We start from the raw sequence: 12,943 nt of genomic DNA, 5'->3' as shown, positions 1-12,943 counted from the left end.
TTCCAGATTATACATAATAACCAATTTGGAATGATTCATTTTGAGGCCCGATATAATTCCAAATTTATGAAAGATTTGAAATAAATGACACCAAGAAAACTTGTTTAGAAGCCCGAGAATGAGAACGTCATCCACGAAGAAACTATGTGAGATTTGTATATTTCTGCAAGTTTGAGAGGAGAGAAAAGCCCCATGGTCACAGCATCAGATATATGGAGACTCAAACCATCCATTGCAAGGATGAATAAAAGGGGTGATAGGGAACAACCCTATCTAAGACCCTTGGCTGCTCGAAAAAACGTGGTCGAGAGTCCATTTATGATAACAGCATACTGGATAGAGGAGACGCAGGCCATGATCCAATTTATAGCATGGGCTTGTACACCGATCTTATGAAGAACCAGCCTCAGGTAAGCCCAATTCAGACAGTCGAAAGATTTTGTAAGAGCGACTTTCATTATAGCAGCATCAAGGTTCTTCGACTGAATGGAATGTATACATTCCTGCGCTGTGGCAACAGCGTCATGAATTTGTCTGTTCTTAAGAAAGCCATATTGTTGGGGAGAGATGTAATTAGACAAAATTGGCTTCAGACGATTTGCAATAGTCTTGGATATTATTTTGTAAAAAACATTACAAAGCGATATTGGACGGAAGTCAGAGAATGTGAGAGGGGATTTATTTTTGGGGATAAGAGCTATATATGAGGAATTTAAGAGGGGGTGGACCGAGCCCAGGTTGTGGGATTCTTCAACCAGGTTTACCAAATCGAGCTTAAATCAATCAAAGAAGTGTGCAAAGATTTCCATAGTCCAGCCATGAGGGCCCGGACTTTTGTCTTTCTGGAAAGAAAGAATGATAGCTTGAATTTCCTCTGAAGTGACAGGCTGGATAAGATCGTTGTTTGCCTCTTCCCTGAACATCAATGGAAAACGAGAAACTCCCCATAATAATTCTTCCGGGTCCCCCAAAGGTGTTTGGGCAAAATCCGATTCAAAGTATGGGAAGGCAGCCCTGCTAATTGCATCCTGTGATTGTAATTTAGTGTTGTCCGAATCAGAAATCTCCCAGATGGAGTTCTTTTGTTTACGAGAGTTTGCAAACCTGTGAAATAATTTTGTATTCCAATCCCATTCCTTTAGCCAAGTGACTCGACTTTTGAGCTTCCAAGTCGTTTCTTTAATAAGCAAAATTTGTGCTTTACGTTTTTCAAGGGACGAAATTCTAGATCGAGTATTTGGATTGAGAGTGTGAGTTGCATTGTTCTGCTGATAGTATCCAACTCCTGATCAATCTCTTTGAGCTCACTCTTGAGTTGTATTTTCTTCTCCCGTTCCCACTTTTTTGTTGCATTTCGAAGAGCTTTAAGTTTGTCAAGGAACATACCTATATGGGATGTAGAGGATTTTGGAATGGAGGTCCAAATATATTTAACAAGGTCGGCATAGGAAGGGTCTTCTAACCAGACTCGATTGAATTTGAAGAGCAACCCCCTTCTGAAGTCTAGATGTCTCCAATGAAGAATGATTAGACAATGATCCGAGATATAACTGCTGATAATTTCGGATGATACCAATCCGAGTCTGTCAATAAGCATATCGTGGATGAGCAACCTGTCAAGTCTTTTAGCTATATATGAGTCCCCTGATCTTCCGTTATCCTAGGTGGGGGCAATGTGGTTAGGGCAAATGTCAACCAAATTGTGATCCAGAATGATGGATTTAAGGGAGTCAGCCATAAGGTCGCCACAACATTTATGCCCCCAATATTCATGATCCTCAAATGTACAGTTTAAATCTCCAGCCAAGATGAGGGATGGCAGGAGCAGGAGATCCGAGTCCACCAATCGATGCCAGAATTGCTCTCTATTTCAGTACAGAGCATATATATTGAGGATATGGATGTTACCCAGAAACCCGCGCAAGTTACCAGCAAGAAAGATGTCAGCAAAACAAGAGTAAGCCCGAAGCCGAACCCGGTTTGGATCCCAGATGAAAATCTGACCTCCAGAAAGTCCAACTGCAGCTATGGCAGCCATGTGCCAAGATGGAAACATTCGACGAAAATAAATAGTCGATTGTACAGCGGGGTGCATAGTTCCTTGGATAAGGATGATGAATGGACAGTGGATGGAGAATAATTCCTTCAGGGCAAGATATATCGGAGCTGCCCCAAGCCCCCACATATTAAGAGAAAGGATAAATGTCATATGGGGCGCTTGTTGGGCTGATGTGCTCCAAGGGCCCGAGATGTTGTTGTTTCTGCGATGGGGATATCAATGAGAGAGGATGAGTCCAGATCAGGAGGGACAATAGGATTACGAATATGGCCACGGAAACGCCTGTTGTCCGTAGCCTTCTTTTTTCTCACAGTGATACAAGGAAAATTTTAAGGATGGAAAATTAATTTTCTTGAAGTTTAAAACATTGGCGAATCTCACTAATCCCTAATATGCAAATTATAAATGTTTATTGATATATTTGTAAAATTAATCAAATTTATAATTATTTTATATATAGTCTCTATATAATGTTGGCGATTTTTAAGGTAAAATAATTTTATATTCTAAAATTTGGGCGAATCGTCTTTTATAAAATTGGAAATTGGCGAATCTTTTTTGTGGAAAAATCATGGAAAATTAGCCCATTGGGCGAACATTAGCCCCTAAAATTTTCCATGCAGTGATATTGCCCCCGAATGTTGGGCTGATATGGGGGGAATTGGGGGTCAAGGATTTAAGTATGGTGAGGGACCGGAGGTCCAAAGATTTCTTCTGCAGAAGGAATTCCACATCGCTGTCCACTGAATTTGTGGGCGATGTGATTGGAGTGGATGGGGAGGTAGGATTTAGATTGATAGAGGCCGATTTTGAAGGGGTGGTATGGGGTGATGATATTGCTTGTACATAACAAATATGATTTTTTGACAAAGGGTCGTTTATGGAAGGCTGAGGAGGCACATTTTTTGGAGGGGGAGGAACATCAAGGATGTGAAAGGGAAATATAGAAGGCATGGAGGTAGTTTGGAGGTCCACGTCATCCGAAGGAGGGAAGGATATGGAAGGGATCTGCGATGATTTTGGATGATTTTTTAATGATAAAATGGAGGAATGTGGATTCGGAGTACTTAAGTAGTGTGGGGGATTATTCCCACATGGAGGGGTCTCCGAACCACCGGGGGAAGAGCCTCCAGAGCTTTGAAAGATATTCCGATTCAGAAAGCTTTTGCGGGACTTATTTGCAGCAGAAGGGCGGGCTCTCCATCGGCAGGGGAATTGTGCCAGCAGATGACCAGTCCGGTAGCAGTTTATGTAACTGAATGGGACCCCCCATTAGTCCAGACGTTGAGTGAGCATCGATTCATTCCAACTGATAGATATGTGGTCTGGAAATCCACCCCTATAGTTCTTTTCGATGAGAATCCAAGCAAATCTCTTGTCTGGAGGCCCCAGGCAGCAGGGATCCACATATAGAAATTTTCCAATCGCATGACCGATATCTTGTAGAGTTTTAGGAGCCCAATATTCAATGGGAAGACCTGGTAATTTGACCCAGATTAAATTGTTTTGAGAAGTGTCCCTTATGGGATCAAAACCAAAGTACCAAGAATGCAGGGCAAGGAAGCTGTGTCCATTTACCCATGGAGAGTTGTGAATCAGCTCCAGATCTTCGTGGCATAAAAAATGAAAACTATACCAACCATTAAGCAGCCTGACCACCGTTGGCATGTATTCTAGGAGAGCATGCCATTTAGTTTGTAACCAAGCATGCATAGTCTGATCATCCATCTCAAAAAAATAACATTTTCCGACTAGTGCACGATTTTGCAGATTGGTGATTCTATTAGCTTATAATTCAACATTAAAAGAAATATTACATATCTTATCCTCATATACCTTTTCTCCCATAGGAAGTATGACTATAAATAGGTATCTTATGTATAAGAAGTTAAACAACATGGAAGCCAAAAGGCTTTCTAAAGTTGCTTCTAACTCTAACCCAAACCCTCACCCTTCCACTCAAGTTAGGATGTAATAAAAATTCCATAAAGATGTCATAAGGAGGAGATCGTTTTAGATAAGGATAATATTAAAAATATTATTACTTCAAAATTTAGGGAGAAATTGTGAGATTATAAAAAGTCAAAGGTAAAAAAAAAACTAAGATATTATAAAAAATAACTAAAACTCATCTCTCTTATATATATATATATATGTTAAGAAAAAAATGAACATTGCTAAATATGAAAAAATTCTCATGAACCTCATAGTAAAATTGGGATTTGGTGAGTTCCCAAAACACCATGAGATGAAAGTGTTTGTCATCCATGGGATTATCACATAGTTGAAGACAAAAAACACTTTCTCTTAGTTTTTCCATTTTATATTCACATTCAATCTATTTTCAAAATATTTGTTATACTACCAATCTTCTAAACTTTTAAATCAACAAAACTATGGTGATCTTGGAACACTTCTCTCAATGCTTTTGGAGCATAGAAATAAAATTCTACCCTTCTCTCAATGTTTTCCCACCATAGAAATAAAATAATAAAAAATTCTAAGTAATTTCTTACCTTTTAAGGTTAGATGGACCATATAAGACTTAATGGAGATGTTAATCATCATCATCAACATCATATGTAACCAGAGATTCAATCTTATTCTATCCCATTAATATATGCTTCTACTTAAAGTGAGTGTATTTAAAAATATACTAATAACAAGAAGCATTTTAATGTAATAATATTAATAACAAATAAAATGTTCCAATAACCATGTTGAGCAAATTATTTCAATAACCACTATATATTATATAACGTAAATTAAAATGAAAAAATTATTATAATTCAAACATTTTAGTACTGTATTGTTGAACTACTATAAAGAAATAAATCTCTAAAACTATGAACTTTTTGGAAATTTTAAGTTTCACACTTTAAAAAAAAATTATACCTAAAAAATAACTTTTAATAAATCCAAAATTATAATTTATCTTATATTATAATTTATTTTAAAATAAAATTCCCTTGCATTTTTAAATTTTGAATCATTCACACTAAATTATAAAACACCTTATTGTTTGGATATAATTATTATCTTCTATATTAAAAATATACAATTCACATGCTTCGCAAGGGACCAAGGTCAGCAAGCTTCACATGAGTTCACAGTGCACGCCCACGAGAACATTATTCCCCTTTTTATGAAAGTGCACAATCCCATGGCTATGGAGATAATGGATTCCGCGCAGGATGCCACACCTATAATCACTGATCACGGATTCGTCGAACCACACTCCAAACATAGTCCGTAGATTGAATAAGATATGTAACCAGAGATTCAATATTACCGTTCTTAATGCTGTATATACAATGTATACAATGTTTACTTTTTATTTATAAATTGTATTTTTGAATGTTATATAAAATATATTTTGGAAATAAGTGAGAGTATTCAAATTAACAAGGATTTAAAGATATTAGTGGAACGGTTTAATGGAAGAAATGAACTTTGAATTCTTCATTTACAAGCATGGCAATGGAAGGATAGACAATTGCAAGAATAATTAAATGATATTTTGACTTTTACACTGGGAGAACAATGTCATCACATATATGTTTTCTAATCAAGCTCTTCTCCTAGATGATGTTGTCTCTATTTTGGAATTTCACACTAAGGTTTTAGCCTCCGATCTATCCTTCAATCTATTTGAGTCTACCAACCCTTTCATGAGGTAGTATGCCAATCATTTCATGACTGGATAAGGTTATTTGTACTCTACATTTGCAGTAAAGGGATTGTACTTTTTAATTCCATATGAAATAGTAAAAGTAGGTTTTTTAATTTGAAAAATTTAAACTTATAAGTCCAAAAGTTCTTTGTTAGATTTCAAAGAAAATGGAAAAAAAATATACCTAAAAAATGACCAAAATGTAAACTAGTTAAACTACTTCAAATATTAACCATAATAACTTATTTTTTCAATTACTTTATAAGATATACACATTATTTTATTTAAACAATATATAATATATGTATATTTGATATTAACATATTTTACTACATTCTCCATATTGAAATGGTTTTTTTGTTATTAATATATTTTGAAGCATAAGTCAATATTACTTAAATGACCCACATTAAAAGTTATTATTATTATAAATATTTTTAAAAGTTACATATTAATTTTATATTAAGAACGAAATGAATTACAATTTTCCTCTCACCTAATATTTTTATTTTATTTTTTAATTTTCAATTATTTTTTTTTAGGTATTGAATATTTTATTATATGCAACATTAAAATATTTTCTCATATATATAAAAGTTGAAATAAGTATTACTTCTAAAGAAGAAAATGGAATTTATAATTTTTTTGTATAGTAAAAATTTGTAATATTATATAATTTTATTATTGAAATATTTGTTATTTTTTATATGTATTTATTTATTTGTATAGTAAATTAAAACGCAATTAAAATTTAATTATTAAATGTTTTTTTTTTTTTTTTTTTTTTAATTTGGTAATAAATTTTTTGAATTTTAAAAATTGTTAATTTTTTATAATTAAAATGTAATTTTGAATGTATAAATAGATTTAGTTTTTTAAAAATATTTTTAACACATTTTAATTATACAAATTATATAAATCAAATTTGCTATTTTCAAAAAATCTCTATCATATTTTTAATAAAATTGATGAAAAAACATGTTACCTAATAATTAAACTGCACTTTTAAATTAAATATACTATATTAAGTGGAAATAAAAATTAAATTCACATATAAATGGAGTTGTCTATAATGCGACTTTTTGGAGATTCCGGCGGCGGAAGAAATTGAGGTTAAATCTTGATTTGTTGCAGTTAAAATGGTTTTTTAACTGTATATTTGGATTCAGCACCCTCGAAAACCCCTGGGACGCTTTCATTGTGCAGAAACTAGCTATCAAACTTGTGATTCCAATAAATTCCTGCCGGATTTTGACCGGAAAAACCGGCCAGAAAGACTTTCAAAAAGTCACGTTATAGACAATTGCCATATAAATAGCACAAAAATGAATAGGAAAACGCACTCGATTGAGAGATTTTCGAACCAATAGAATTGTGTAATTTTGGAGGGAACTGATCTCTTACAAAAACGAATAGGAAAACGCACTCGATTGGGAGATTTTCGAACCAATAGAATTGTGTAATTTTTGAGGAAACTGATCTCTTTAGGTGGGAGCTTTAGAATAAGCAAAATTGTATAATTTTGGAGTCAAATTCGTTCTTTGAAATATTAATTGCTATTTTGGTTATTTTGGTTATTAATTTTATAAAAGGGAAAAAATATGATAGATTTTTTTATAAAAGAAAAAGAAATTCCGATAAGTGATAAATTTATTTTCATTAAAATCATTTTTATAAGTATAATTGGACTATTTTATGATTTGAGTTTTTTTTTTTTTTTTTTATTGAAATTGAGGTATTATAAGATTATAATGTTTTAAATGAAATTGTAGTATGAAGTGTAAATGGATTTAGTGTTTTATTTTTATTTTTAATATTTGGATTGTGTAGAATATATAATTCAAATTTACAATTTCAATAATTTTTAGAAAAAAAAAAAAAAAAACTATTGGAATAAGTATAGTTTAACTATTTCAATTTTTCATAGTTTCTGGTGACAAAATCTTAAAATATGTTTTTAAATATAAAAATGAATTCAATTTTTAAATTTTGGATAAAATTGTTTGAAAAATATATGTTAGGAAGTTCAAAACACAAAAAAGAGTTAAAATATAAAGTTGGAATACACTATTTCTATACGAGTTGTGGTGAGTTTTTCAATCTAATTTCTCTAAAATACGGCAGGAATTTATTGAAATCACAAGCTTTATGGTAACCCCTTGTTGGCGGGCCAAGAATGTGTCACTAACGTCTAAGGGGTCTCCCGGGTACAAAGTCCCAACTAGACTTCACACCATTTGGAGTAGGAGCCCCATCCGGTGTGTGGGCCCAGCTGCCACAATGAATGTTTTATGCTCTTGGTTATCAAATGAGAAGATGCCAAAGTGGGGCGGGAATGAAGTGCTTGGGCAGCGAAACAAAATCAGACCAAGATTGACAAATTGCAGAAGGAGGTTTAAACAAGTCACCGCAGCGATAAGAAGAGACGAACGATGAGGATGATTAGTTAGCTAAAACCTCATCAGACATAATAAACAAGAATATGCTGGAGGTTAATTGCGAAGTAGTTCACAATAGGTCACTGACATAGCAAGGAACAAGTGAACACAGACTCTAAAGTGAAACATACATGCAACCACTATGTATCAGTACATAACATCTCGCATATATGAAAGCACTCATATAGATATGGTGACGTACCAGACAGCTAATACAACCACCATGAGTTAGCATGGGAAACAATGCAAAGGGAAAAAGAAAACATGTTATTAATATTGCCTGCAACTTCAAATACATATCATGCAACTGGTCAATACCCAGTAGTGAAACATGGGTTTTTCATACCATCACCCAGTGTCAAAACCGTAGCCCTATTGCAAACCCACTTTCCTAGCTACCAAGAGCTGAGTGGCCTTAGCTCTCAAGCATCGATCAACTATCTCTATTGCCCTCCACTCAAGTGCTAAAGTCCTTTCTTATGAGGTAGGAGGGTACGTTTATAGGGGTCAGGTGACTGTTCACCTGCCGTGGCTCTTGACATTCCCCATGCCCTTTTGGCTATCCTCCTCATTATTGAGCTTCCTCACTTCTTTCTCATGCCAAGAATGCTTGTTACATGCGCACATCAGTCCCAACATACTTGTTACATGCGCACATCAGTGTCGCCAATACTGCATACGGTCGATTCAAATTCAGTAGCATATTCGGATTATCTTAAAATATAGCCGGTCAGGGGCATCTTATCGATCTTTGTTATAGCTATTGTAGACGCTGAAACAACTATTTTATCAGCTACTGACATCGTATCATATAATCAATTCGTATCGATCAATTTGATATAATGGTGGGTGAAATTTACAAAGAGAGAGAAGATGGGTGCAGAGGGTTATTGGAAACCCTAAAATGCTTGTTGCCCATATTTCAGAACGATGCAGATGCTTTGTCCTGAAACCGCCTTGTTTTCTTGCCACTGTGCTTCACTGACATTCATTAATCTTCTGGTGATGCGCCTTCGAGTTCACTAAAAAGGTTCTCGGCACCTGGAAGGGAGCAGCGGGCTTGCTAACAAGGAACCCTGGTGCTGGATCTTGTTGCCAACATTGTTGAGAAACCGCGAAGACGTGGATTGTTGGACTACATGTCGTTGCGCCTTTCTTACATCCAATCACCTATGATGTTGTGTTCTTGACATTGCCGCCGTATTTCAAGGGATTGAATGGATCCAGTTTCTATCTTTCTTGAAACCTTAGTTGTAGCTTCTTTGGAAACCGCAACTTTTTCAATGCAAACTTTCTATCTATATGTTTGTCCACGGTTGAATTCGACTTTTTCGGGCCTGCGTGTTACTATAGTGCACCCTTCCTATTTCCATTTCTTTTTATCATTAGGGAGATGTTAGTGGCAAACGAAAGGTTGTATATGTGTGTTCCCTAGGTCGCAGCTTTGTCGAAGCAGTCACGTTGTCAGAGCAGAGGGCGGGTCGCATTTCTGGTTGCATGCTGGAGTGCGACTCCATGACCAAAGGTCGCATGGTCACAAATAATGACTAGTCATGCTTATGGCTTCATCTGACGCTTGAAAACATGATTTTGTGACCTATGTAAGAGTGAAATTTTACTAAGAGTCGCAAAGTCATAAAGCAGGGTTGGTCACATTCCGCGAGAGCTCGCTGAAGCATTAAGACATGACCATGCTTGGTCGGAATAAGGTTGCTCATATTACATCATTGAGGCCCTGAGTTGCGACTTGGAGGTTCCCAAGATCTTGAAAGGAGCTGCGACAGAAGGAGTCTTTGGGCAGAACGTGTCGTGCCAAGATCTTAACGTGGAACCATTATCTTGCGGAAGACCCAACGCTAGTGTGAAACCCAGAGGGCTTGTATGCTTCGATGGTATAATTTCTTGGACATTGCTGCATGAATTCCTCCAGCACATCCCTGGCTTGCGTGTTATACTGTGCTAATATCTTTCGATTTCCAAATCTCTCACACACTCCGACCTTTGTCGATCAACTATAGGTTCAATCCAACGGTTTTTTAGCGACTACTGGTGAGGTCGCATGGTCGCGTTGCAATGAAGGTCGCACCCTTTGGCCTCTTGTGTAGTGCAATGCCGCGACTATGGTGGAGGTGTGACTTCTCAAAGGTTGCATAATCGTGCTTCATAGTAGGTTGCATTCCCAGTCTTCTCCTTGAGTGCGATTCTGCGACCTACGGGTTGGCCAATAGAATTGCGACTAGTGACAGTGCAGAAAAGACAAGTCATTTCAGTATTCAACCTATGCGACTGTGTAAAACTGGAATAAACATGACTTGTGGACATAGAATGCATTGCATAATTTTGATACGAAACCTAGCCACCTTCCCTTGGTCTCCGTGCGATCATTGGGCTTCTGACATTGCTTTGGATATGTGAACGAAAATATTCACGGGTTTGAAAGGTGTACAAACAACGCCTCTGTCTGCGCGAGGGGTCCAGGAACCCGTTGGTCGTATTCGGAGGGCTTGTGTTAAGTGCTCCTAAGAGGTGCTCAATGCCCTTTTATATTAACATCAATTATTTTTATGATCTCCTTTCAAAGCTTGTTTTGGCCAAAGATAGAACCACCTCACGTAAGTAATATACGATCAATTTATATTCGGTCCAAATTGGAAAGATTACCAAGCTCTTCAGGCAATGGACCTGATAGATTGTCTCCGTTCAGAATCAAAAGTGAAGAGTTGTTATATTTCCAATCTCCTTCGGAATATTGCCGCTTATATTATTCTGCATGAAACCCGAAATTTTAAGTTGTCTTAAATTTTCGATTTTTGGAGCTAGATTTCCTATTAGGTTCATGGTTATGAGAGTAGCCATCTGAAAGATTTGCATCATAGCATATCACTTATGTCCAAGGTACGTTACAATGGATCACATTTCCCCTAGCTTTTAGGTTTCCATGTGGATCTCCAAGACTCGCCTTAAAAAATTTTAAGGGCAACAACTTCATCAAGATCTATGCTTTGAGTTGCAGCAAATAAGAGAGGACGATAATTATAGACAAAGAACCAAACTAGAATAGCTAGGGAACTTTCGCTGAGCTTGAGGCATTGCTTCCACCTAGCATCTAAATAACTGTGCTCGGCTCAAACATTTCCTTTGATTTGTACCTTCGGTGGCACCTTCAATGACATATGCTTTCCATCCTTTTGTTATTTACGTCCCCATGCCTTGCTTCGGATTGTTTGTTGGATTTTTATGGTTTTCTGAGTGAAGAGACCTCCCATATGATTTTTGGGTGCATTGTGATGGCTCAAACTCCAAAACATAATCCATTTATAAATTTTAAAACATCCACAATGCCACGTGATTAAGGAATTTTGGCATCAGAGTGTCTTAGTGTTGTCGTGCCAAGGGACCACTTATGCAAATGTACTGCAGTTCGTGGTACCTTCAGGGCATCTTGAAAAGCAGATGAGATGAAAGATAAGTTATTATGCCATAGTGACACTTTTGTGTGAAAAATAAAATAAATAAAAACACTAATTCATTTAAGGAGCCTGAATAATAAATGATCCCAACTAAGATGTTATTTTCCATTGGTTGATGAAACACGCTTAACTTTGGAGGCCAACTCAACATTTCGGTACTTTCATGGATTTATCAATTACAATCGATTTCGATAACACCTGATGCCCGAGGGGTGATGCACTCATAGAGCGAGTCTCTTGAAACATTTATAGTGGTTGGACTATAGGTTACCACGATCTAGGGTTTTGAATACCCATGGGAACGAAATCCTTGAAAAAAAAATATCTTAATGCACATGCCGAGATGAGGAATTAATCATGAACCCAGGGTCCTATGACATGCAACAATTTCTTCCAAGATGACTGACAACGTCGATCGGAACACACTCTCAACGGGAATGCGCATTAGGTCAAAACTAAGGGGGATCACCTTTTCCCATTTAGGGTTTTTCCCAAACCTCAATACTGTCTATCGTAAGGAAAGCCAAATTGCATGTATGTTTCCCCAAATGGGCTCCAAAATCATGAGACTCTTGACGCATTACTAAATCGACCAACCTTTGAAACCCTAATGCGGTCCTAAGGCATATCTCTAAGATGAAACATGGTGTGTGGATGCAATGAACAAAATGTGAGGGGGCGCACAAAAGGGGTTTGGGTAGGCAAATTCGCAGGGAGAGAAACCGGTTGGGGGCCCTATCAAAACCCTAAAAGCTTGGGGCGAGTGGTGGGGTACCCAAAATTTTGGATACCACCTGAAAATTTGGGTGGTGTTGTAGCGGCTACAACAACTGGAAAACCACTAGTAGAATCCAGTATCTCTGTTCAACATCCCTGTAATAATCCAAGTCCATGTATGATGCAATGAATATGAACGGTTACTATGGTAACCTCTTGCGTTGCCTCGACCTGTGAAGATATGCTTTGCCTCGTGCCTCAGCTAGGTCTTGCGAGTCAGTAAACACCCCATCGGCAATTCACACATGCTGATAGTTGACGATGATGCAAAGAGCAGGGTAGAGGGCTTATTGTATTCATAATTTTAAAAATAAGTTTCTGGTGTTTCTCCACTGCCAGCAGGCCTGGACAATGCTCCGGTGGAATCACTTCAAGAAATCACAAACGTTGCTCTGCTACCAGCGAGCCTGGTCAGTACCCCGGTGGATTCGTTGCATTACCTCTCTGCACAGGAAGCCTTTCTCGATCCTTTACCCTTTATTTGGTTTCATCTTCTTTTACGTGTTCATTTTCACTTATTTCGGGG

General features: G+C 36.8%; 1 protein-coding gene across 1 annotated transcript; it reads right to left on the bottom strand.

Moving 5' to 3' along the window:
- Positions 1–269: 269 nt before the first annotated feature.
- Positions 270–2,038, bottom strand: LOC149171220 (uncharacterized). Its single transcript, XM_089425893.1, has 2 exons — positions 1,930–2,038; positions 270–508 (listed from the first exon to the last, which is right to left on the bottom strand). Exons 1-2 carry the CDS (start codon positions 2,036–2,038, stop codon positions 270–272), a joined length of 348 nt encoding a protein of 115 aa, XP_089282019.1.
- Positions 2,039–12,943: the final 10,905 nt, after the last annotated feature.

The sequence above is a fragment of the Pinus tabuliformis genome, chromosome 4_2, assembly GCF_031772625.1.
Source record: "Pinus tabuliformis cultivar Carrire ecotype Pingquan chromosome 4_2, CPIR1, whole genome shotgun sequence".
In the NCBI taxonomy this organism is placed as follows: Eukaryota; Viridiplantae; Streptophyta; class Pinopsida; order Pinales; family Pinaceae; genus Pinus; species Pinus tabuliformis.
This window is presented reverse-complemented; position numbering and strand designations above follow the sequence as displayed.